Below are 27,843 nucleotides of genomic sequence, written 5' to 3' on the forward strand. Positions count from 1 at the left end.
AGTGCAGTGGGCAGACCAGATACACACATTATTTTTGGAGAATAATACTTAGGGAGATTTTTGCCTAAGGAAAATCACTATTGTCAGCTGCCCATAGGCACAAATGAGTAATTAAACCCTCCCATGGTTAATCTATTTCCACATAAACTAGCCCATAATGATTTTTAAAGTAAATATAGTTTATGACTTAAGTGCTGACTTCTGAGAGACTACCTCGTGGCACTGTAGAGGATGTGATTTCCTTTTATAAAACAAACAGTCTGATTCTTTTTATTGGACAGACTATTTAAAAAAATGATGTTATCTTTCTGAAATGTTCAGTACGGATGGGCACAGTACTGATGTCATGAAAATACTCAGTTCCCACACCCTTTCCGCTTTCTGACTTCTTCCTGTGGTTGCTGAACAGAGTATAGCTAATAATATATCAGCAATTGAAGGACACAAATGGATGTGTTCACACCTGCCTTTTCAAGCAGCTTACTCCTGCATTAAGTTCAGCAGTAAAGTACTTCACTTCTATAATATTTGTTTGGCTTTCAGTGGAAATCAATAACTTCCTTTTTACTGTAATGCTGTCCCCATGCCAACAATAACAGTGACTTTACTTCCTGGTTAGAAGCCTTATAACTTGATACAAAAATGCAAAGCAATGGAGAGAAGACACTCAAGTGAGGATAAAACACCCCTTTATATCTTGCTTGCGTGAATGGGCAATAAATAACTAAATAAATATGCTGTGGTGCTGTGCATTTGACCCCACCCCTTATGATGTGCGGTTCCTCCTGGCCCCACTCCAACCTGAAGCAGGGAAGTCCTTATGCCTTTTCTATTCTGAAGAATCAGCCAGGCTATACCCTCTCCAAAGCTAATGCTTCTTCCCCAGCTCTGCTCTGCGCAATCTGATAGTGCTTTTGCCTGGCTGGAACGTGTTCTTGAAGTGTGATAACGCCTCTTGTTTGCCTGGATGGAGGGCAAAGAGATGTCCTCTAACTTTTGCGTGGCCGGGAAGTACCCTATTGTAAAATGTTAGAGATACATCAGTTGCTCCATCTACTTTCCCACCCACCATTGGCATGTAGCAATTTGTCAGGGCTGAGGCCAATGGTTAATACATTTACCTTTTTACGTTGTTGCCTCCTGAATTGGGAAAAGGAAACCTAAAATATCTTGGAGGTATGAAAAAAAGGGGAGGGTTCAGGTTATTCCACCGAGTGGGCTATTCCACTATGACAAGGCCTTCCATAAGAGGGCCTCCAGCAATCCCCATGCCAGGTGGAATCTACGTAACAGTGTTTTCTGGTTCAAGCTGGTGGACCCCATATCAGGGAGAGGTCAGAGGGCCTTTAAACAAAGAAGCCCTGCTTCCAAGCGGGACCCCTTACGCCATGTTTGCTGAAAGTTTAATCAGGAGGCCTGCCAAAGACCTCAATGTAAGGTCATGCACACGTGTGAACTTTGCCTCGCTCTCCACCCTCAACCCACTTGCACCTGTACTCTTGCCCCCCACAGCTTCTTTTGAGGACCCTGGGGCTATGGTCCTGGGGGGACTAAGGAAGGATATTTGCACCCTGCCCCTTCCACTGGTGTGGGAGAGAGGGAGTAATCACCCACCCAAACCTCAGGTCCTATGCTCCCTTGCCGTCTCTCCAGTACACCCTGCTGCCTTCCTCTTGCTTCTGTTTTTGTTCCCAGACTGCCAAGTGGTGGGTTACCTTTGGGAGGGCTTTACCAGGGTCTTCACATACCAGCCATAGGTGAGTGCAGGTATTGGAAGTGTCAAGCCAGAAAGTGGTTCAAGAGCTACCCAAAATTGCCACAGCAAAAATAAACAAGCAGCCAATGGCCAACTGGATTGTGGGCACCTTCTCTCAACCAGACTCCCTAGCTACGGTGCCCAAGAAGGTACCAGGGGAATTCAGGTTAATACACAACCAAGGTTAATACACCACCAGGTTCTGGCAAAAGAAGTGGATTATAGGATAACTGGACCACAAAAGAAGCCCATTGAACAAGAATCATTCAGAACAAGTGATATGTTAAGCCTAGATCCCCTTAAAAGCTTCTTAGGCCAACAGGGATACCTGGATGCATGTTCCAGATGTACATCACTCCCAGGCTCTGGCTATGCCTATTTGGCCAGAACCAGGTCAGATGCCTAGCAACTTCATTGTAAACAAAACTGTGACCAGCAGGTTTGCCAATTCTTGCGTTAAGACAATGGCAGAGCTTTTATATGCTCTGATGCACAGAGGAAATCTGTAACCTCTGTGCCTCCACCCTGTTCTTCTCCAACCAACCAGGCGAGGACAACTAATTTTGCACCACAGCTGGGGTATGTGGAAGAAGACTGGTGGAGGTACAGCAGCTTCAGCATTACCCAAAGTCCAGTGTATTAAAAAAGTTTCTCATCTTGGGCAAACACTTAGCAACTATGGCCATTTAATACACCCATAAAATTGATCCAACGTTTAAGTTAAATATAAGTCAAATATAGATAAGCTAAATATAGATTCAAAGTGCAAAACTATACACATGCACTCAAATGTAAGTACAGTGGGCTTTACTTCCAGGTAAAATGGGTATAAGATTGCAGCCTAATGGGTTTTCATTACAACACCATTAAATAGGATGCAGTTTATACTGAATCATTTTCATTCCTTAATCCTGGCACCACAGGGGCAGCAACCACCACCTTGTATATATAATTTGATTTGTTGAGAACTAGTGTCAACCTATATCAAAGACTATCCCAATAAAAATTCTCATTGGAAGAAAATTGCTTATAAACTCTATCAATGAGATATAATGTTCAATTGTTTCCTTTCTTAAGGCAGCAGAAAACAGAGCCAAACATTATAAGCACTTTTCCAGGAGCACAATTTTAAAATACATTTAAGTAATCAGGGCTATGATCAGAGGAGATATAGATATTTAGGTGGTCTTGGTTTGCTTCTCTTCCCCAAAAATCCACTGTAAGCATTACGTTGGATACCTACTGTTAGTTCTTAAATTACTGCAATAATGTAATGAGTGAGCTTTTGAATTACTCAGAACTCTTCTTCAAGGTGGATATTCAGTAAGGTCAACCAGCCAAAGATTGAGAAGAGAAAAAATATGTTTCATGACATATGCCCATGACACACATTTTCCCTTTTCTTGTCTTTAATGAACATTTAAGCCTGAAGACAGAGTTCTAGTGAACCCAAATGCTTACTCCCTAATTTGTGATGTTTTAGCTGTTCCTTATGGTAGATGTGCAAAAAAATAGAAATAAATCTTAGATGCCAAAAAATAGGATGGGTTCTTTATTTATACAGTACATCCAATTAGATTCTGTCCAAGACAATAAAAGACTTGACTTTCTATGCAAATCTAAGTCAAAGTTATGTAACATTTAATACTGTAAGTAAGCCTTATCAAACATGCCTTCAAAGTTCAGGGAAATGTTTTTCTAGCTAAGGAATATCTACATTTGCATGCAAAACCAGCTGATACAGGGGTAATCTGTTGCTTTTCTCATTTCTCCTCAACTCAACAGCTCCCTACTGTAGTGCAGTCTAAGAAGAGAAAACATAATATGATCCACAAATTGTATGCAGAAAAAGGAAAAATGAAGATTAATCTTAAGTTTTTACTTCCAGTGTTATGCTTGCTAGTTTATTAGCGGTGCACAGATGCAAGATGCAGGATGCAAGATGCAGGATGCAAGATATAGAATCAATCTAGAGTGAAAACATTATGAGGACAAGTATGAATATTTCGGATTGAAAAAAACATATTTTTTTGCTACAAGCAGGAGATTGTGTATGCAGCCTTGGTCTTTTAAAGCATTCTGTAAATAAATGTATAACCTGCAACTATATAAATTTTTTATATCACCAAAGAAACAGGTTTAATGTAAACAGGCTCGTGCGAAAAATGTGTTATTTATGTGGCAACAAGTTTTCTTTTCTTTTCGCTGAAACAGGCTGCACCAACGGAAACATTAAGTTCCTCATATTTAAAAAGCAGTAGAATTAGAGAACATAAAAGATAGCATGTGCCCTCTATAGGAGGAAACCGGGATTTATTCATTCAACAATGGTCATATCTAACACACTTAGGTAACTGTGCTTCCAGTGGTTGGCAAAAAAAATGCTAGCTAGAACACATGTCCCTCCATTTAGCCTGGTTTCCCCTTCCAGGAAAAAAAGGATTACTTTTTTTAGTACAGTAACCCATTTGTGCTATCTCACGACCAGTTTTACAATATTAGGTAAGGTAAAAGGTAAAGGACCCCTGGATGGTTAAGTTCAGTCAAAGGTGACTATGGGGTTGTGGCGCTCATCTCACTTTCAGGCCAAGGGAGCTGCCTTTGTCCACAGACAGCTTTCTGGGTCATGTGACCAGCATGACTAAACTGCTTCTGGCACAACGGAACACCGTGACGGAAACCAGAGTACATGGAAATGCCATTTACCTTCCTGCCACAGTGGTACCTATTTATCTACTTGCACTGGCATGCTTTCGAATTGCTAGGTTGGCAGGAGCTGGGACAGAACAATGGGAGCTCATTCCGTTGCGGGGATTTGAACTGCCGACCTTCTAATCGGCAAGCCCTATCTGGAAGCACCCTAAATCAGTTGTGAAGTCTGTATATCAAGTTATAAATATCTGGGAACAACTTTTTACATAACTATTAAGAGGCACTGGTTTCAATTTTGTCCCAATCTTTTAAAAATATACTTTTATTGTGCTTTCTTATATATTTTTTAGTTTCTCTTAAATGAAATAAACTCAGCTGCATGAAATCAAATATTTGTTCTTTTAAGATATGTGGACTATTAATGAACTTGACTTGATTTATTCTATGAATGTCTTCTCCAGGAGGCTTGAAATGTTATCAAACGAAAACTCGCCATGCAAGAAAATGTGCTCTTCAAGCTTCTTTGCTCAGCCACCCGTCCCTCCTATGTTAAGCAATCATATCTGTTTGTGAAAATCTGCATGAGAATCAGCCAGCTTGCCCAGTATAAAGGCAGCATAGATATACTGTACTGTAATCCCCATAACTATTTTGGGAAGGGTAGAGGTACAGGAGCATGTATGATTCCAGAGTCAGGAGAACAAAGAGAATCCCTTCTCCCTCCCAAAGTCACAACTGCTACTTAATTTAATTTTCAACATTAAAATGACTTTAAAAATAATACCTTTTGATGCTAAAGTCAGCTGTGCTGTTTCCTATTTCTGCAGACCATATTTCATAAGACTGCATGGTTTAAAGTTCCTTGATTCAAGCGGCTGAACAAGCAAAAGAAAGAGGCAGGCATATAAAGAAGAAGAATGACTAAGAGCACAGCGCTATACATGCTTACTCAGAAGAAAGTTTCACAATCGGCAGTGGTCCTTACTCCCTAAATAAGGTGTTTAGATTTCAGCCTAACCTTTTATTTGCCAGGTTTCAAATATGTACCTCTCTGCTGTGTTGTGTAAACACTATTTTTTGCAGAGGATGAGTTATTCTCATCTCTAGGTCAGGGAATGTATTCCAATGTATCCCGTACAGTACTGTATGTTGGATTTAAGAATACTATTACAATGAGTGGCTACAAGCTGTTCTCCACCCCCTGCTTTCTTACATTGTAAGAAGAAGAAACCCTAAAGCGTCTACAAATGCATAAGAACAGATTTTTAAAAAGTACGATTGCAACTCCCAGGCATTTGACATGTGTGATTTCAGCTTTACGTGGTTGAAGGACGGCCAGTTGAAATAAAACAAATCAAATGCATGAAAGGCAGAGCTTAAAAGCTCCTTTTGTGCATAGTTTTCCTGGTGTGGAAAGAGCTTTTAAGCTCTCAGACTTGCTTACTGGGCTCCGGGAGAGTCTTGTGAGTTCTTGTGAAAACTCAGATGGCCCCACAAGATTTCACAAAGCATCCCAGAGCCTGGTAAGCAAGGCAAAGAGCTTGGACCACTTGCTGCATCAGGTCTAGAAACAGTAAGGATGCTCAGAAGAAGAGGGGAGTCAAGTTTTGTTTTGTTTTGTTGTACACACCATCCGTCCCCAGATGTGACCCTGACACAAGACATGACTGAACAAAGGTGCTACAGAGAAGAAACTGGCAATGGGTTAGATATGAATATTGTGCTAAACAAGAATTTATGACCAGCTTACCTTCTTCTCTTTTCAAAAACTTTCTTTAGGAAAAAAATACCAACAGTAAGAAGAAATGCCACAACCAGAAGTGCTGAGAGATGGGGGAGAAAAGCAGGTGATGGAAACTATAAATGAAGTATTACCACAATGCAAGTGCTATATAGCACTAATTTAATTAGCAGCACTAATCTCAGGCAACAAATTGGGGAGGAGGAGCATGCAAGCCTGGGCTCACTGCAGCTTGTCCTTGTAATGCTAAACCATGGTTTAATAGTACATACAAAATTAAAGGTAAAGGTAAAGGGGCCTCTGACCATTAGGTCCAGTCGCAGACGACTCTGGGGTTGTGGTGCTCATCTCGCTTTACTGGCTGAGGAAGCCAGCGTACAGCTTCCAGGTCATGAACCAGAGCAGTGCACGGAAATGCCATTTACCTTCCCGCCAGAGCAGTACCTATTTATCTACTTGCACTTTGATGTGCTTTCAAACTGCTAGGTTGGCAGGAGCAGGGACCAAGCAATGGGAGCTCACTCCGTCGTGGGGATTCGAACTGCCAACCTTTTGATCAGCAAGCCCTAGGTTCTGTGGTTTAACCCACAGCGCCACCCACGTCCCATACAAACCTATCCTCTGTTAAAATGTGGGGACAAACCTAGAATGCCCAGTCCCTAATCTAAATAGAAAACAATAATATTGAAAAGGAAAATAACCAGAATATTATCATTACTAAGTGGCAAAGTTTACACTTTGCTTTCAATTCAAGCCCCTACAGAGATGAAAGCATTTGTGTGTATGCATTCACTATATAGATCCACAGATTTTCGCTACAAATGTAAATTGTTCATTGTGATATTATGAAAAGTCTGAGATTCTATATTGGGATAGTCAAGGTGATGCCCTCCAGATCTTATTGGACTCTGGCTTCCATCAACCCCAGCCACCATTGCCAATGGTAAGGGATGACTGAAGCTGCAGCTCATCGACATTTTGAGGGAACCATGGCCTTGCAGGGGTGCCAACTTGAATAATATATTGTGGGGGCCCAGGTAAGCCCTGCCCTGCATAACTGATCACATGATGCAGTGCGCGCACACACCATTTGAATGGGAATTGACATCAACTTTGCAGGGGCCTGGCCCCATCAAATATTTTATTGTGGGGGCCGAAACTCCCATGGTCCCTAGCAGTTGGCTTCTGTGCTGCCTTGGTCTTACTCTACATTCTTGAGTGACTACATTTAGATGCCATTTCACTATGGCGCAATAGCCACATAATTTGGGAGAGGGAGGGAGTATCCACATAATTTATTGGCAGTGGCTACCATATGACTCCTTGTTATGGATTTTCCTCTTATGAAACAGTGTGTTCATACTGCGCTATTCAGTAATGTTTCACTTTCTCACACTAGTGGGAAAAGAAAATCAGAGGAACACATAATAACTTACAGTACTATTTGTAAAGTATTTCAATCATAGTTAAAGAAATGCCTGATTAGAGTCAAACAAATGCATAATAAGATAACTTACAAATATAAAGTAGAGTTCGAAGTTGTGGTCCTTAAAATAAAATAAAATAAAAAAGAAATGTTTTTCAAAGGCCATGGGTAATGCAGGGACATGTTACTTAAGGAGATATCATTCATTATAGGACCAAATCTGCTATAAGCTGATCCTGACTTACTGATTCAAAGCAGTAGACATGGGCAGTGTCGCTTTAGAGAGAATACACACACATATAATATAGATCTTATATACAAGATCTTATATACATATACACACATACTCTCTCTCTCTCTCTCTCTCTCTCTCTCTCTCAGATGCCGCCTCTGCTCACTCAAACCCTTTGCCAACCCTTCCCCCCCACCTGACCAACCCCCTTGCTTATACCCTCATAGTGTGCCCGTCCCTCACTCTAAGCCCCACCCCTTTTAAAGGAGGCGCTTCAGCGAACCATTTGGCAAACCAGTATCTGACATGCCTCCCTTCTCCATTAAACCTCACTGCAGGCGGGTTTAATTGGGGAGGGCACTCCAGAGAGAGGTTTGTCTAACCTTCTCCTCCTCCTTTTGGCGTAAACCACACCATGATGACAGTGTTCCATTTTTATGTATATAGTAATATATACACACACAAACACACACACACACAGAGAGAGAGAGAGAGAGAGAGAGAGATTGTTACCAGGGAGAACAAGGATTGCAGGAGTTTGTCAGAGGATCTGGTGTCTGCACATAGAGAAGCCCAATTTAATCCCGATTCCAGACTAAGGAGCATCTATCACCATTGATCTCTCTTTAAAACCACTCTCTGTAGTGCCTCAATAGATTGTTCTTCCAAAAACATTTTAATATATTTAATGATGTGCCAGTTGCGTTCTCTGGTGTAGTACACACACGTACACACACACACACACACACACACACAAATGCAAACACAGAAAACAAGTGTATCAAAGTGCTTGGTAACACAGCCTTACTACAAAGTACGATAAGCTGGAAATGAAATTAGTATGCAGCTACAGCCTCTGAACAATACGATCACAGGTATAAAGCTTGTATTTGAAACCACTTTCACTGATATGTCAATGTAAAGGAAACAATGTAAAATAAACCCCAAAATCAATGCACATTATTGCTTCTATCATTGGAACACAGTGCAAGGGCAGCCAACCAACCACATTGGAACCAAATAACATGTAGACAAAACCTCAGATTTTGAAAAAATATGAGCCATTGAGCATGGATATTCCCTAACACTACATCCAAACACCAGGTGCAGTTCCCCAATCATTATACATAGCACTACACATTGAATACACCAGTGAACTACACATCAAAACCTTACTCTATGTTCAGTAGTCTAGTTAATTCATCTCAAGAACTTCACTCTAGTAGATTCAAAGATGTGTGGAAGAATTTTAGCAAAGAGGGTAGCAAATGGGAAACATGAATAAATACTCCTAATAATATACGATACAAGTCACAAAAGCAACTAAAATACTATGATTTCAAATTATTTCCCTAGCACCTTGACTCCAAAGCCTTCATTTGCTCCAGAAGGTATACTAAGCAGAGGGTTAGTCACCAAGACAAAGTTGTGGTGTACACTTGGCCTTCATTAATCTAGGCTGGAAGAGTAGCTCCACACTTTATTCAGCAGACCTGGGATCTTGAGAATATGCACATGCACTACTTTCCACTTGGTTCCTAATATAGTCAAATCACCCAAAGCACTATTATTTTGCAATGCTGAACCCTGAGGAGAAAAAGCACCATGCATGAAGCCATATGCCACCTACTGGTAAATGCATTAGCACCCAAATGAAATCTCTCTTGCACTCTACATACCTTTACATTCATCACCAACGGTGGGAAAAGGTAATCTCACTAGCTGTGTAAATACTCTTCCACTCCTTTTAAAAAAATTAAAAAAGGAAAAGAAAAGCCCTCATTGCATAATCAAGCTCTTAAGAGGAATCCAAAAGTAAAACTCAGCCTTCTACTTTATTTAATTTATATTCCACCATTCACCCAAGGGTCCCGGGGCTGCACGCAATAGACATTAAATAGACAGGTTAATAAAAACCGAAAACAGAATAAATCAAACAATATCACATGATTATTAACAACTAGCAGCCTCATGCCCAGCATCGCACAGAAATTCTAAGAGACCTGTTGCAGCAAGATCAAATGCAGAAGAAGCTTCCCATCCTTCTCACACTGCGGCACAAAGGCATGAGATTTTTTTCACCCTTCTCCCCTCACTCTGGATGCTTTGAGTACTTGGGTTGTGTAAAATGTAGCAGTTTCTAATGTGGCTATAGCTGTAAAGTGTTTTTGTTGGGGATGGACGCCAATGCTGCAAGGGACCCTAGGTACACCTCTGTATAAAGGCTTAGCCTATGCTTGAACCCTCATTACAGCTTCTTTTTTGTTTCTGAGCAACAAGCCACATATTGAGCTGGTTTGTAGGGTGCACTATGCTAAATCTGATAGATAGATAGACAGACAGATCAGATACCAACACTACGGACACGGTAAAAATCAAAGTTCTCCAAGGAGTTAACAGGTATTCAAATAATTACATTGCAGGACAAGACAAAAAGAACAGAACATTCTGAAATCCTAATAAAAGCTCTGAATTAACCACTAGTACCACAAGCGATTACAATGCTAGCTACTGAAATGAAAAAAAAAAGTTTTCCAACCTGTATTATTTGTAGCACCGCCTCCTGATGGTGGCACAGCTTGCCCTGTATAAGAGGCACATGCAGATGGATTTAAAGTTTTTGCTTTAAATGGTAATAATCAAAACTCTCAAATGAATTAACAGCTTTTAGAACAAACTGCAGAAAAAGCAAAAATAACAACATAATCCCAATAAAACCTAATTTAAAAATTCTGTGTTGACCACACAAGCTATTGCAATTAAATAATTTGTTTCTAACCTGTTGTGTTTGTACCATCTTCTGTGGGTTTCTCAATTAGCCCTGTATAAGAGGCACATACAGGCATATTTAGTTCTCACTCTTATAAAACATTACAATTTAAAGCTTTCGCTACTCCTTAATCTAGTGTAACGGAGGGCTATGGCCTATGACATGAGTGATGCAATTAAAACTCTCTGTGGTTATCAAGCATATACAGACGCACGCCATATACATAAACAACAACTCTGTACCAGAGAAGATGAGCATGCCAGCTAGAAGGGTTTCCCTCTGCAATACTTCCTGGCATCCTCATATTCTTACTGCAGATATGAGAGTCTATTGGCATTTTTTTCTATGAAGAATAATGGCTTTTCCTTGGCTCCCCTTGGAGACTTTAGTTGCTGTTAGGTGGCACAATATAAGGTGGTCAGTCCTAATTAATCTGGTATCTGTCACAAGAGAATCTTACGTTGACATTCTGGAGGCTTCTGGCTCCATTCAACATGATCTTTCTTCCACTGACACTGAATAGTAGGTGATCCATTTAATGTGTACCTAAATAAAAGGAAAAGTACAAGGTGCACCTTTATACATAATTCTTCAGCAATACCTTTAATAACTCTTAATTTTGAAGCATGCACTTTACCAATATCAAAGAAGTTAGCTGTGCATCCTAACAGAGAGATTTTTATTGTCTCTGCATTGCAGTTTCAATGTTTTTTCCCTATTATTCCCTTATTCCCCATAAATGAAGGTTCTACCATCTTTGTTTATAAACGTTATTGTGAGCTACAGTTCCCAGAGTTCCCTAAGGAAGAGGAATTGATTATTAAACCACTCTGAGAATTGTAGCTCTTTGAAAGGGGTCTCCTAACAATGCTCAGAATCCTTAACAAACCATGGTTTCCAGGATTTACACTGCTTTAGATGGACAGTGCAAATGGGCCAATGTATGGTTCATCATAGAATTCCTTATCACAGAGCAAGTGCTTCTGATATCCTGCTTCCCTCTGCTACCCTCTGTATCATCAGGCAATGCTCTGCCACTCCTGGACAGTTACGAGACCTATTAAAGTTGGCTGAAGGTCTCCCAAAACCTGATGCTGTCTCTGTCAAGTAATGACATGTAAAAAAATATCATACAGTAAATCCTATACAATTTAGCATTAATCATCTGATAAAAAATTTGCAAAATAATCCCAACACAAGAATAAGGCAGGGCCAAGAACCCTTAACTCTGTTAGATTAACAAACAGTTTCTCTTTGGTTTATCTCAAACTCTAGATGCCTAAATTCTTCAGAATAGCAACTTTTTAAAAAAGTGGGTAGAGGAGAGCATTACTTTCTACTTGAAGAATGTAGCATATTCAACACCTGTGGAATGTATTTTATTGCATTCTTCCTGCGAGGTCCTTTGTGAAATAGTTGACAAGGAAGTTCAGAGCTGGTTTATTTTGCAATGCACCACATTTGGTTTGCTTATTTCAGTTTACTGAGGAAAAACTTCATCCTCTCAGAATAAATAGGAACGTATCATACTTACTACCATAACATTTATGGGAGAGAGCTGTGCTTAGCTTCTCTGAAGTTTATTTTAAGAAAGTACTATTGGCATGATTGCCTCAACTCTTAAGTTATTGGTTTTTGGTTTTTTTAAAAAAAAGGTAAACTATAGATTTGTTCTCCAGAATTCACCCATTAAATTTTATGTATTAATTAAGACTTGCTAACAGAGCCAAGTCAACACGCACCCATCTTCACATGTGAAATTTACTTTTGCCAAATACAGGAGATTAGTTAGAATAACAGCATCACCATGTTCTGGTTTTCCTGGATCACCACATGATTTTCCTACAGAAAGGTGAGAATTAGCATATTAGGATTATATGGATATGGCATTCATTGACAATTTGATTCATCAAATATTCTGCCCCAGGGTCAAAGGGTAACTAAGAAAGCTTATGATCTGCCTATGTTTTCAAGAAGCAGCCCCTTGCAGTGTTAGAAAAGCTGCCTTTTAAGTGAGAAGAAATTAACAAGAACGCTGATGCAGGGTTTCGAGGTGGGTGACAAAAAATACACAAGGCTTTTAGATATAAAAAGTCCATTGAAATTAATGGCTTTAAGCACACTCATTTGCTTGACAGATCATGGAATTGCTATTGTTAAAAGGCTGTTGTTGTTCCAACCAAATCAAAAGCAAATTAAATGTATTTCAAGTCTGTGGTTATATCCATACATCACATTAAGACAGTAGACAATGCTTTAGTGGTGCATGAATATGCTGAAGCAAACAGGCTCACACACTCCACCACCACAACAGCTGGCCTGCAGTTTGCAGTGTCTTGTACCAACTATAGGTTATCCTACCTTGCTGAAAGTAACCATAGTCAAGGTTACATGATGGGTCTTTGTTACATAGCATACTGTGGTTAATTGAAAATTACATGTGAAAACCCCTTCATGGATCACTGCCTTGCCATGGCGAAGGGGCTTGAAGAACTCAGAGAAGCTATGAACTATGCCGAGCAGGGCACCCAAGATGAACAGGTCATAGTGGAGAGTTTTGACCAAACGTGATCCACCTGGAGGAGGAACTGGCAAGCCACTCCAGTATCCCTGCCAAGAAAACTCCATGGACAAAGACAACAGGCATATAAAAGATATGACGCTGGAAGATGAGCCCCTCAGGTCGGAAGGCGTCCAACATGCTACTGGGGAAGAGTGGAGGGCAAGTACAAGTAGATCCAGAGCTGATGAAGCGGCTGGGCCAAAGCCGAAAGGACGCTCAGTTGCGGATATGCCTGGAAGCGAAAGGAAAGTCCAATGCTGTAAAGAAAAATATTGCATAGGAACCTGGAATGTAAGAACCATGAACCTGGGTAAGTTGGAGGTGGTCAAAAATGAGATGGCAAGAATAAATATTGACATCCTGGGCATCAGTGAACTAAAATGGACGGGAATGGGTGAATTCAGTTCGGATGACCATCATATCTACTACTGTGGGCAAGAAACCCGTAAAAGAAATGGAGTGGCCCTCATAGTCAACAAAAGAGTGGCGAAAGCTGTACTGGGATGCAATCTCAAAAATGATAGAATGATCTCGATACGAATCCAAGGCAGACCTTTTAACATCACAGTAATCCAAGTTTATGCACCAACTACTTGTGCTGAAGAAACTGAAATTGACCAATTCTATGAAGACTTACAAGACCTTATAGAAGTGACACCAAAGAAGGATGTTCTTCTCATTATAGGGGATTGGAATGCTAAAGTAGGGAGTCAAGAGATAAAAGGAACAACTGGCAAGTTTGGCCTTGGAGATCAAAACGAAGCAGGGCAAAGGCTAATAGAGTTCTGTCAAGAGAACAAGCTGGTCATCACAAACACGCTTTTCCAACAACACAAGAGACGACTCTACACATGGACATCACCAGATGGGCAGCATCGAAATCAGATTGATTATATTCTCTGCAGCCAAAGATGGAGAAGCTCTATACAGTCAGCAAATACAAGACCTGGAGCTGACTCTGGCTCAGATCATCAGCTTCTTATAGCAAAATTCAAGCTTAAACTGAAGAAAGTAGGAAAAACCACTGGGCTGGTAAGATACAATCTAAGTCAAATCCCTTATGAATACACAGTGGAAGTGAGGAACAGGTTTAAGGATTTAGATTTGGTGGACAGAATGCCTGAAGAACTATGGATGGAGGCTCGTAACATTATACAGGAGGCAGCAACGAAAACCATCTCAATGAAAAGGAAATGCAAGAAAGCAAAGTGGCTGTCCAATGAGGCCTTACAAATAGCGGGGGAGAGAAGGCAAGCAAAATGCGAGGGAGATGGTGAAAGATACAGGAAATTGAATGCAGATTTCCAAAGAATAGCAAGGAGAGACAAGAAGACCTTCTTAAACGAGCAATGCAAAGAAATAGAGGAAAGCAATAGAATGGGAAGAACCAGAGATCTGTTCAAGAAAATTGGAGATATGAAAGGGACATTTCGTACAAAGATTTCCATAATAAAGGACAAAAGTGGAAAGGACCTAACAGAAGCAGAAGACATCAAGAAGAGGTGGCAAGAATACACAGAGGAATTATACCAGAAAGAAATGGATGTCTCGTATACCCCAGGTAGTGTGGTTGCTGACCTTGAGCCAGACATCCTGGAAAGTGAAGTCAAATGGGCCTTAGAAAGCACTGCAAATAACAAGGCCAGTGGAAGTGATGGTATTCCAGCTGAACTATTTAAAATTTTAAAAGATGATGCTGTTAAGGTGCTACACTCAATATGCCAGCAAGTTTGGAAAACTCAGCAGTGGCCAGAAGATTGGAGAAGATCAGTCTACATCCCAATCCCAAAGAAGGGCAGTGCCAAAGAATGCTCCAACTACCGCACAATTGCACTCATTTCACACGCTAGCAAGGTTATGCTTAAAATTCTACAAGGAAGGCTCAAGCAGCATGTGGACCGAGAACTCCTAGAAGTGCAAGCTGGATTTAGAAGAGGCAGAGGAACCAGAGACCAAATTGCAAACATGCGCTGGATTATGGAGAAAGCTAGAGAGTTCCAGAAAGACATCTACTTCTGCTTCATTGACTATGCAAAAGCCTTTGACTGTGTCGACCACGGCAAACTATGGCAAGTTCTTAAAGAAATGGGAGTGCCAGATCACCTCATCTGTCTCCTGAGAAATCTCTATGTGGGACAAGAAGCTACAGTTAGAACTGGATATGGAACAACTGATTGGTTCAAAATTGGGAAAGGAGTATGACAAGGCTGTATTTTGTCTCCCTGCTTATTTAACTTATATGCAGAATTCATCATGCGAAAGGCTGGGCTGGATGAATCCGTAGCCGGAATTAAGATTGCCGGAAGAAATATCAACAACCTCAGATATGCAGATGACACAACCTTGATGGCAGAAAGTGAGGAGGAATTAAAGAACCTTTTAATGAGGGTGAAAGAGGAGAGCGCAAAATATGGTCTGAAGCTCAACATCAAAAAAACGAAGATCATGGCCACTGGTCCCATCACCTCCTGGCAAATAGAAGGGGAAGAAATGGAGGTAGTGAGAGATTTTACTTTCTTGGGCTCAATGATCACTGCAGATGGTGACAGCAGCCACGAAATTAAAAGACGCCTGCTTCTTGGGAGAAGGGCAATGACAGGCCTAGACAGCATCTTGAGAAGTAGAGACATCACCTTGCCAACAAAGGTTCGTATAGTTAAAGCTATGGTTTTCCCAGTAGTGATGTATGGAAGTGAGAGCTGGACCATAAAGAAGGCTGATCGCCGAAGAATTGATGCTTTTGAATTATGGTGCTGGAGGAGACTCTTGAGAGTCCCATGGACTGCAAGAAGATCAAACCTCTCCATACTGAAGGAGATCAACCCTGAGTGCTCACTGGAAGGACAGATTGTGAAGCTTAGGCTCCAGTACTTTGGCCACCTCATGAGAAGAGAAGACTCCCTGGAGAAGACCCTGATGTTGGGAAAGATGGAGGGCACAAGGAGAAGGGGACGGCAGAGGACGAGATGGTTGGATAGTGTTTTCGAGGTTACCAGCATGAGTTTGACCAAACTGCGGGAGGCAGTGGAGGACAGAGGTGCCTGGCGTTCTCTGGTCCATGGGGTCACGAAGAGTCGGACACGACTAAACGACTAAACAACAACATGTGAAAAAGATCTAGGATCTAGTGTACCACAAGCGTAACATGAGTCAGCAAGCAAAAAAAAAGCTAATGGTATTCTTGGCTGCATCAACAGAAGTAACAGTCTGACCACACCTGGTGCACTGTGTCTGGTTCGGGGCACCAACATTTAAGGAAGACATTGACAAGATGCAATGTTTGCAGAGGAGGGTAGCCAAGATTATCAAGGGTCAGGAAACCAAGCCTTATGAGGAACAGTTCAGGGAGTTGGGTATGTTTAGCCTGGAAAAGAGAGACTGAGAGGAGATATGATAGCTGTATTCAAATATCTAAAGGGCTGTCATGCCACACAGAGGATGAAGCAAGCTTATTTTCTCCTGCTCTGAGGGCTAGGAGCTTCCTGCAGCCAATCAGAAGCTTCACTTTGGAAGTCAAACGTTTCAGAAGTTGAACGGACTTCCGGAATGGATTCTGTTCAAATTCTGAGGTACGGCAGTACAGTATCATACTCTTCTAAACATATTACAGATGAAAACAAGATTTCAACTATGTGATCTTGAAGTTAACTGCAACAAGATACTGACCTTTACAAAAAGCTGGGATTTCTGTCCAAGTGTAATTCTCACGACAAGTAATAACAGGAGTTATTTCAGGGATAGTGTCGTAACCTTGGCGGCAGATATAGGCCACGGTGGTGTTGGCAATATAGTAATCCTTCCTTTGCCCTTTCTTTACTTGAGCAAATGCGGACCTTGGTGGGCTCATGCAACTGCCTGGCAACAAAAGCAGACAAAAGAATGGGGAAATGTGCTGGGAAGGATTTGTCAGAGAGAAAGAGACTTTTGATTTTTGAACCTTTTGATTGCAATACTGCATTACATCACAAATGCAGGCAACTGGCACTGTCGGCATTTTGCTGCCAGGTAAATACCTTCCTGATTGCTGAGCCATTTGTGGGCTGTTGGTATTACTCTGCCATTTCAATGAGGAGCTGAGAGTCACTCCAAGGAGTTTTAGCTGAATTTTAGGAAAATGTGGTCTTACCTGCCAGTTTTTTAAAAAATATATTTTTATTGATTTATTTTTTACATAAAATATAATAATATTCAGCTGCAGTTATTTAAGGCAGTCAGGTCTCAATCTGACAGCCGAACCCCACTCTCTGATTAGGAGGAAGTCAGAGAACAAACTTCAGATGTTCTGAAGAAACCTCCATCCATCATTATCGGGGAAAGCAAACCTCCGGGAATGCGGATTGCAGAGATCAGCTTGGACACTGCTTAACTGCTTTTTAAAGAGTCCAGGACTGCATATAACATTCCATTTAATTGTTTCATAATGTTAGGCATATTTGCTCCAGCAAAACCTCATGCGGAATATTTTGGAGGGCATACACAATAAGGGGTTGTATCCAACTAACTTAAGTCCAGGAAATAACCCTAACTTCCTCCCTCCCTGAAAGTGAGGGAGGGTGACAAGAGGAGTCACTTTGGGCCCAATATTGGAGGGGCTCAGTGCCGTGCCACACACTTGTGACATCACAAGCGTGGGGCACGCCTGTGACATCACTTGCACGGGATGTAATGAGCACCTGTGATATCGCAGATGTGCTCAACTGGGAGACGCCCAAGCGCCTAGCCCAGCTCACCAAGCTTTGTGGTGGACCAAGCAAATCTCCTGCCAGCCAGGCTGTGGCATGGCTGAGGCTGGCACGGCCAAAGTGGGAGCCACTACTGTGTCTGCCACAGCAACAGCGATCGGTGGCAGAGGCAGGGAAAACGGCAGCAGCAATGCAATTGTAAGACACCCTGAGAACCTGTAGAATGGGATATAAAACATTTGCTTAAAATCCATCAATACATGAATTAAACAAGATGTCACCCTTGATTCTAAAACGAATAGTCATTTAAAAAGCCACAAACAACCCCCTCCCCACCCATAACAATAAGTCAAGGATAGGTACATTAAAAAAATAAACACTTACCCACACAAAACTGTTCTATGTGTGACCACTTTGAATCTGGAAGACATGTTACAACATCTACTTTTCCATAGACATTAAAAAAGTTGCCCAGACACTTGTAAATTACCGTTGAGCCTGGAGGGAAAGATGCGCCCTCAATATTCTTATGAGGGACTCCATTGCGAATGACTGGTGGAGGGCCACAATCACCTATGATAGGCAGAAAATATTGCTTTTAAATCAATGCATTGCTGGCATTGTATTAAAAAAATATTACTATGGATTTACCTTGAGAACTGGCAGAAACACACATCATTACCTTGTTCAGTTTCATTCAGCTTTCATGCAGAATACTGTATTTCATTTTAGATGTATATTGCAAGGATGACCAAGCACTTTTAAAACACCTTAAATGCACAAACCTTTTAACAACCAGTATCTCATCCATCCATCTTCCCAAACCTGAGACAGTCCCTATTTAGCAAAGGGGAAATGAACTAACATAGAGTCATTTATCCCAAGACTCTCAGCCAATCTAATTCTCTATTTTAGCCTGCAATAACTGTAAGAATAAAAAACCAAACAGATCAGGCAAAGCTGACCTTACTATTAGGCAAGGTGAGGCAGCTGCTTCCTGTGGTTTTTATTGGTTCCCACCCTCAATACCTACATGTATTTAGCTTTTTCCAATCTCCTGAACTGGCAATGGAACTTGCTTGTTTCTGAGTTGGGCAGGATTAGCCTGTTTTCTCATTTGGTCACCTCCCAATATGTCATAGGCAGTAGTGCTGGGAAAGTCATCTGTTTGAGTGAGCAGGCAGAATGGCAGCCAGCCCAGGACATGCACTTTAGCAAGCATTACATTTGTGCACATGTTATTCTGCTGCCATACCGACCTACCATAGTTTCCAGATCTGCCAGGGAAACCTTGCTGGCGGTTCCCATGCCTAATAAGCACTGTGGTGCAGGGGCCCATGGTGGTGCGTTCTCTGCTTTACCCTCTCTTCTGAGGTGTGTCTCACCACCACATTGCTTTCATTTTGATGGCAACACAGCTCTTCGCCTATGTCCTTGTGGAGGGGGAAAGTGTGCAAGGGATTTGTGTATTTTGGTTGGTGCTGCTGCTTTTCAGTCTTTGTTTTGGATTTTGTATTGGGTTGTTTTATGCCTTTTTTAGATTTATGGTGAAGTCAAATTTTGAAGTTTTTGTTTTTGAAGAGGCCTTTAGGTGAAGGGTGGATTATAAATACTTTTGATAAATAAATAAAATTGCTGCTGTGTTGTATACAGGTGATCATTCTGTGCACACTTTTAGCCCTGGGGATGGAATGGGCTTACAGTCTTAAAAGTGTTGGAGGAAAGAACTGCCTATGTATGCCTCTGCCCCTCTAAGGCTACCAACTTCCCTCGGCGCTGTGATGGAACCTGTTGAATATCAGCTGCTAGTTCAGTGAGCTTTTGGGCATGGAATAATGTAGGAAGCTAGCCAGATCTTTGCCTCAGACAGCAAAATGCCATATCATCTTGTGGTGAGACAAGAATGACAAACCACCAGCGTGCCCAGGAACCAGCTGTTGGCACAATGCCACACTTAACCCACATTTAAGATGCTTGCAAACTGAACTTTAAAAAAGCTGGCAGAGGGAGGAGAAGAAAATAAAACAGGAGTTAGCAAAATCATGTTTCCTGTACTCACAATATTTACAGAAAAGCCACGGAGCTTTTTAATAAGTAATTTTGTTATTGCAGCTGGGAGAAACGTGGAGACAAGAGCATTACACTAACATATATGATTGCAGCGTTACCAGCCAAGCATCACAGGGCTCACCACAAACCGTATTTATCCAACAGTGCTGCTCTGCCTACACAACAGGCTTCCATGTGCCACATCAAAATTAACTCTATTTTCCTGTCACTTCCAGCCCCCTGCATGCCCTCAAAATCAGGCCTGTAGGGATAGGGGACCCTCCAGAGCATACTGGGGCATGCCAAAGGCCAGGGATCAGCATTTGGCAAAAGCTGTAAGAACCTAAAAATAGTCTTGCTGGATCAGCTCAGTGAGACATCTAGTGCAGCATCCTATTATCACAGTGGAAATAGCCACTCCTAACCACCAAGTGTTTACGAGTGTTGTCAGCTGTGTAGATGCACAAGAGGCCATTGCCAAGGTTACTCATATTGGCCAAACATTTGTATCCAACCAGAACGCTGTCTCAGTGCCACTTCTTCCCTACTCTCTCTCACACACAGTATCCAAGTATTAGGCATCTTGGCCAAATTTCAATACACCAAATTAGGCATATCAGAACTTTGTTCTCACAGCTTTTGAAGGAGTATTCTTTAAGGATATAAATCACATGATGATGTCACTAGCGGGCTGTGCTTGAGTATGCATAATTACATATACTCTTTCCCCTCAACAGTTATAAAAGTTCTTCTTCAGCTTGCAATGCTGAATCATTGGAAGGATGTGACTAAACATACAGCAGTAACAAAAATATATCTAAGTCAACGGGCAGTATCCAATTAAGTTGCTCAGGTAGCGGAAGGACTTCTGGTTCCGCAATATACCGTAACTTCCCCTTTCTCTCTCCCTGCACGCCTCCTAAACTAGTTTGGGGTTCTTCCTTTCTGGAGCATATTGAGGGAGCATACAGGGAGAGGAAAAGGAGAGGCTGTTCCACTACACCGTGCAAACAGAAATCCTTGGACTAATGGAACCATTTTGTTGGATACTGCCCATAATTTTAACTCACCACCAGTACACAGCACTGGTACTTGAAAAGTCCCTGCAAGTTCTTTGTGGCAGCTGTTGTAGATGCAACTGTTTTTTAAATTTATTTTTATTTATTTCTAATTTTAACAAAGTAATAATAATAAACAAATAAAAATGTGATGGTCTGACCCCTTTCCTTTTTAACAGTGCAAATTCTACAAATACCTCCTATATCTCATCAAAACCATTTCTCCTGTATATTCCCCACCTTATCTTGATAGCACATGTTAATTTATCATTAATAACTATATCCCACACCTCTTTATACCATTCTTCCATTTTATATTCACACAGCACTGGTATTTGAAAAGTCCCTGCAAATTCTTTGTGGCAGCTATTGTAGAGGCAACTGCTTTTTCAGCAATTAACTTATCACTGCTTTCTGATAAAAAGCTGATTTCCGGCTGAGCAGTCTCATGCCCATGCTTAGCAAAGCTCAATCCAGATAAGATGGAGTTTGTGGGTGGTTCCCTAGACTGGATGGATGGGGCGAAGCCTCCTCTTGATGGCATTACATTCCCTCCAAACAAGCAGGTAGTAGTTTGGGAGTACTTCTGGATCCATCACTGTCGTGGCCCTGGTGGTGCAGAGTGCCCTCCATCAGCTTCAGATGGCAGACCAGGCCCAACTATACTCTTATTTGGGCAGGGATAGCCTATCTTCTGTTGTCTACATTACGGTAGATCACTGCACAGAGGACTGCAATGGAAGGTGATTCAGAAATCATAGTTGGTGCAGAATTCAGTGGTCAGATTGCTCAATAGGGCAAGATGGCTTGAGCACATAACACCAATCCTGGCCTGACTACACTGGTTACCAGTTAAGTTTCCAAGTCCAATTCAAAGTGCTGCTTTTGACCTATAAAGCCTTATGCAGTTCAGGATCCCAATACCTCAAAGACCACCTCTCCCTGTAAAGCACTCTGGACCTGGCTTTTGTCACCTGGAAGATCTGGAAGGTGGCAATGTGAGAATGGACCTTTTCAGTGGTGACTCCCTGTTTGTGGAATGTTGTGGTACCAACATTATATAAAATCATTTTTAACCAGGCTTTTGCCTTTTAATTATCTTTGGCCTTGAGTGGGTGGAATGTTTTAATCCTGCCTTTTAAAAAATAGGATTTTCCTTTAGGGTCTTTATTTTTTCTTTTCTTTTATGCCGGTTTCAATGTATGTGTTTGTATGTACATATATTGAAAGCTTTGAATTACCTTGGTAAAAAAGATGAATAATTTTTAATAATAATAATAATAATAATAATAATTCACTGTCTTTTTGAACAGAATGGTACAGAGCACACTTAAATACTGTGCTAAGCTAACTGCCCCAGAACCATGTACTCCCTCAAACTGGATTGTATTAAAATAACCTCTGAACATCACCTCATATAGGCCCTGTTCCAAAAGAGCTGCATTGACTGCCAGTTCATTTCTGGGTTCAATTTACAGTGGTACCTCAGGTTAAGTACTTAATTCGTTCCAGAGGTCCATACTTAACCTGAAACTGTTCTTAACCTGAAGCACCACTTTAGCTAATGGGGCCTCCTGCTGCTGCCGTGCCGCCGGAGCCCGATTTCTGTTCTCATCCTGAAGTAAAGTTCTTAACCTGAAGCACTATTTCTGGGTTAGCGGAGTGTTTGACCTGAAGCATATGTAACCTGAAACGTATGTAACCTGAAGTACCACTGTATAGTACTCACTTTAGTGTTTTAAGCCCTAAATAACTTAGGCCCCACATAGCCTGAAAGACCTTCCCTGCAAAACCTCACAGGTGTTAAGATCAGCAGAGGGGAAGCTCTTGGGAGTTTCACAGCCCTCAGAATTTGGGGGGGGGGGGTCGGCCCAGAAGATTGTATTCTCTGTGGAATCCCCTAAATTGTGGAATTCCCTCCTCACAGATATGTGTCTGGCTTCTTCACTATTCAGCTTTCGGCAAAAGCTGAAGATGAACCTCTCCACCTTTGAGATGTGTGTTTCCGGGGCCCACTCTATTCCTTTGATTGTTAACTGTTTTAACTGTTTTAAATTTTGAATTTTAAATTGTAACCCAACCTGGGACCTGTTGGTAAAGGGTGTGTAATTAATGATGATGAAAACAACAACAACAACAACAGCGTGAAATTGTAGAAATTGCTTTAGGAATGTGCTTTCTTTTTTGGTCACTAACACTAGTAATCAAGAGGAAAGGAGAGCAAAATTGTCAAGTTCAGATGTCATCATGATTTCCAGCACTTATTTCGGCCCTGATACCTATGGTTGTAGTTGGGGTTTTTTGGGGGGGAAGCGTGGGGAGGTAGTTTATTCCCATCAAATTAGATGTGCTTCAAGAATTAAAAGCAAACTACTGACAGGTCCCCCCCCCCCATTTCCACCATACTTTTCTGCCAAACAGGCTCTCAAAGCAGTTTACAACACAAACGCAATCCATACAAACGCAATCCATACAAACAGCGGATTATTTTGCTTAAGCTGATTATTTGGATATTGTGTTTTTAGAACCAATTACTTGGTGAAAATGTAATACGTCATCTTTAAATATCACATTCTAAGAAGGCCCAGTCCTGCCTTACTCCCCCCAAAATCAATGGGACTTCACCTATTCCTGAGTTGCACCATATACAAAACAACTTAAGAAAAGCCTGTTGCACCAGGCCAGTGATCCACCTAGTCCAGAATCCTGTTCTCACAGTGGCCAAGCTCCCCTCTTGCAATTTCCAGCAGCTGACCTTCAGTAGCATACTACCAAGAATTACCACTTCAGTTAGGGTGACTTTAAGTTCTATGAGTATACAAGTTCTATGAAACGATTTGGTATTTTCTTTCTTTCTTTCAAAAGCGCTCTTTGGGTGAGGCAAATTACATCAAATAAAAACAAAGGAACGAAATATCAGGGGAGTTAAAAGATAGGAACAGGCTTGACATCCACTTGGCTGGGAAGTTGTTTTGGTCTCTTTCTCCCTACCCCACCCCTCCATCCATACTATTAGTGTATTCCATTTTAGATTAAAAATGTGCTTGTTCATTCAAACATCATTCAGAATAATACTTGTTAGTTTCTGCTTGGCATTCCTACTTATGCTGCTGAGTAAGATTTACTGAAATCCAGTTAACAATTATATAGTTAAAACAACAGGCATCTATGATGAAATACTACCTTTTCTTCCCCCCCCCCCCCACATACCCACATTGCAGAAGGCTGGACTGGATGACCCTCAGGATTCCTCCCAACTCTACCCTTCTATGATTCTATAAGATGAAATACTATACTACATATGTGTGTGTTTATTTATTCTATAAACTTTATACACTGCTTGATTGTAAAAATCCCCAAAGTGGTTTACAAAGGACAGTAAAAGCAAGAAAAAAATTACAACCCTACTGTAAAATGTACAAAAGTTAAAATACTAAAACAAATTAACATTGCCTCAACTTTCTGAGCAGCCGGGTAGGTCTGTCTAAATAGGAATGTTTTTAAACAGGTGCAGAAAAGTGTGTGTGCAGAGATATGTGCCTTTCTCAAACTCGAATCCCCAGATGTTGCACTACAACTCCCATCCTCCCTAGCTACTAGGACTAGTGGTCAGGGATGATGGGAGTTGCAGCTCAACAACACCTAAAGGCGGAAGTGTGGGTCTGGTGTATATGTGTGTATATATATATATACACATACACATACATATACATATACACACACACACACACACATATATATGTGGGTGTGGGTGTAGGTTTCCCTGCCTCTCTGAGCCACAAGTAGAGGAAATCCTTTCCTATAAAGAACCAATATTTGAAGTCGGGCAGGATGGTGGGCGCTCCTAGCTGGCTCCCAGTGGCTCCAAGGGGCAGGGGGTGGGATCCCCTCTGTCGAGTCGCGGCTCCCGCTTTCCCTCCAGCTACTCACTCAGGACGCCGGCAAGTAGCGAAGAAAGCGCGAGGAGCCTCGGGCCAAGGCTGGGCGGCGAGAGCATCGCAGCGCGCAGCGTCCGCGCCCTCCAAGAAGAGCCTCTTCCAGGGAGCGATTAAGGCTTCCGAGAACGCCGCCGCGAGAGTCCGCGGGGCGGGGCCTCGAGGGGAGGAATCCGTCGAGGCGGGGAGAGCGGGAGGTTCAGGGGGTTGTTGCGGCGACGCGCGAGGGGAACCTCTGCCCGCCTCCTCCTCTTCGCGCTGGGAAGTGCAAAAGCTGCGAGGAAATCATTCGGTCCTCTTACACAGTTTTTGTTCCCCCCGCTATGACGTGAAGCCTGGGAAGTTCGGCGGTTCGTTGTCAGACTTGCCAAGGATGTTGCTACCACGGAATGAAAATAGTTACTCGTTTGGGGAATTGGAAAGTTTAAAGACCCTTAAGGCTCAGCCCAGAATTATAGCCTCGCTCGGTGTTCTAGTTACGCCCCAAAGCGGAATGTTAAGGTGTGGTGGTGGTGTTGGTTTTTTGGCAAGGCGTGTGTGGGAATGCCGTCATGTGTCTTTTTCTCAAAGATATACATAGACTCGTAGAACTCGCTCCAGAGTTGGAAGGGACACAAGGGTCATCTAGTCCACCCCCTGCAGTCCAGGAGTCTCATATTCACTCGTGCCTGAACCATGTTGTATTTCATATTAGATTAGTGTCAGGCCCTGGAGAATGTACAGAAGGCTTACTACACATAGGGAACCTCAGGCCCAGGGCCAAATGTGGCCCTCCAGGCCTGGCTGGCTGCTGGCCCTCAGAATTGTCGCTGGGCCATTGGCCCGATACAGCAGTCTCTTCTTGTGTTCTTAACATTGCAATTATGTTAAACTGTGGAGTTCCTCTTTTTTTCACAAATAAATGAAATTTCTCCGGTTACATCCTGTTCTTCTGCCACATCCTGGGTGCTGTGAGCAGTTACAGTTGGTTGCCATGCTGGCAAATGTTGCTACCTGCAAAATAAACATTAATACAGCAAGTCTGTGAGGTAGGGTAAGCTGAGACTTAAGTCACCCATGGAGGTTTGTGGATGTGTGCTATTTTGAGTGATGATTTGAGCCTAGGTCTTCCAAAATAACCACTGCCCCACACTAACTAGAATCTGGCAGCCATGAATGGAGCCAGGACAGAATGGAATAAGCTGACTTTTCGGATCTCAGCACTAAGGTACCAAATGTAATATGATTTGTAAGCACAGTAAAATACTCCCTGACTGTCAGATTTAGCAGCAATGCTGGGCCATTTCCATTTGGACAGAAAAGTCAAAACTGTGGTAGCAACGTAATGCCAGTGCTTAGTTTTAATAAACAATTTGAGGATTTATGCATCTTAAGGACATTTCCAAGCAGACTCTCTTTTTAAACGTCAAGTGTATACTGAGTCATCTGGTCCAGCAGTCAGAAGCAAAACCACATTAATCAGATACTTGTGTTGTGTGCCCTTGTCAAATGGCATGCAGAAGCCTTTCTGCCTGTAAGTACACAAATGGTAGGCTAGGAATTCACAGCATTAGCAGAAATCACATAGAACCCCCCCCAAACCCCCTCAAAGGACATTCACACATGAATGTTTATTTGTAGTCAAATTCCAAAAAAATATATTTGATTCCGTGCAATGAAGGGCAAACAAACTCAAAAACACAATCACACCACTAATACATTTTTCATTATTAAAATTTTAAACAAGATTAGGAAAAAAATGAAATAACCAATACTGTACTCTTTATCAATTCCATGAACATTGCTTTGAAATCTTTATAGCTTTGACATAGCTTTCAATCACAAGGGGAGACTAACCTATCCAATCCAACATTGGCAGTGAAGAAGCACCTGCTCCTTTGTTTGTGTTTCCTCTTCCCTCCCCATCCTTTTTTTGCTCTTTGTGTTGTATGGTGGAGGTGGGGGGCAGAGGTACTCTTTTAATATTTGTACAGTGCTTTGAAAATGTTAGGTGCTTTTGAAGTCTAATATTACTGTCAACTTTCTGAGGTCTAAAAAAGAAGTTCTTATAAAAATAGTGATTATTTCTCATTTTAAAAACACAGTGTTAGAAAAAAATAAGTTATAACACAAAAAAGAAAAGAACATATCATTTGTGTCCCAACATTTTATAAATATCTATTTTTCTGTCTATCTGCATACATAAGAGATGTTGTAACAAAGTAATACAAACTTAAGTAGGAGAGCAATCACAGAAGGTTTGATGACGACACATTCTGTCATGTCAAAAGGCATTCCTCTTTTTAATGTTTACCTAGGGAAAATTTCCTTATAAATTCTAAAGGGGGGAAAAAGGATACTAGCATATTTTGCTGGAACTGTATGAATATTATTATCATAATTTACAAAAAAAGATAAAGCTCTATTCCTTTATCTCAGTCTTAATCTTGGTTCAATTTTTTCTGCCATTGCAACAGACAGTGCTATTTCTCTAGAAAAAGAGGTGCCGGAACTCACCATGAACACCTCCCTCATTCTCTTAGAATGGCAATAGTGCTCACCTGAGAGGAGCCAGAACTGAGTTCCTGTGAGTTCCCCCTGAAAAAAGCCCAGCAACAGGCCATATTTGATAAACTAAACCTCTTAAGCAAATTGCAATTTTTTTAGCAATAACTATTTGAGCATCTTAAAAAGTAGAGACATCACCTTGCCAACAAAGGTCCGTATAGTAAAAGCTATGGTTTTCCCAGCAGTGGTGTATGGAAGTGAAAGCTGGACCATAAAGAAGGCTGATCGCCAAAGAATTGATGCATTTGAATTATGGTGCTGGAGGAGATTCTTGAGAGTCCCATGGACTGCAATAATATCAAACCTATCCATTCTTAAGGAAATCAGCCCTGAGTGCTCACTGGAAGGACAGATTATGAAGCTGAGGCTCCAGTACTTTCGCCACCTCATGAGAAGAGAAGACTCCCTCGAAAAGACCCTGATGTAGGGAAA

At 41.6% G+C, this 27,843-nt stretch overlaps 1 protein-coding gene and 1 long non-coding RNA gene across 14 annotated transcripts in view; one reads left to right on the forward strand and one right to left on the reverse strand.

Annotated features, from left to right (window-relative positions):
- LOC310847596 (membrane cofactor protein-like) overlaps positions 1-25,349 on the reverse strand; it is a 61,525-nt gene extending 36,176 nt beyond the window's left edge. For 2 of the 13 annotated variants that reach the window (XM_083745513.1, XM_083745504.1), the window contains exons 1-7: positions 24,860-25,275; positions 18,207-18,395; positions 16,807-16,995; positions 12,320-12,419; positions 11,038-11,123; positions 10,587-10,628; positions 10,347-10,391 (exon numbers count right to left, since the gene is read on the reverse strand). In XM_083745513.1, the coding sequence (XP_083601639.1) occupies positions 10,347-10,391; positions 10,587-10,628; positions 11,038-11,123; positions 12,320-12,419; positions 16,807-16,995; positions 18,207-18,395; positions 24,860-24,926 (718 nt within the window). In that variant the 5' untranslated portion in view covers positions 24,927-25,275. Of the gene's footprint in view, positions 1-10,346; positions 10,392-10,586; positions 10,629-11,037; positions 11,124-12,319; positions 12,420-16,806; positions 16,996-18,206; positions 18,396-24,859 lie in introns of all 13 variants that reach the window. The other 11 variants (XM_083745509.1, XM_083745506.1, XM_083745512.1 and 8 more) reach the window with 11 other exon arrangements.
- Positions 1-27,843, forward strand: part of LOC310847648 — a 143,730-nt gene that overhangs the window by 5,785 nt on the left and 110,102 nt on the right. The window lies entirely within an intron of this gene.

Source organism: Podarcis gaigeae (genome assembly GCF_964106915.1).
Source record: "Podarcis gaigeae genome assembly, chromosome: 6".
Taxonomy (NCBI): domain Eukaryota; kingdom Metazoa; phylum Chordata; class Lepidosauria; order Squamata; family Lacertidae; genus Podarcis; species Podarcis gaigeae.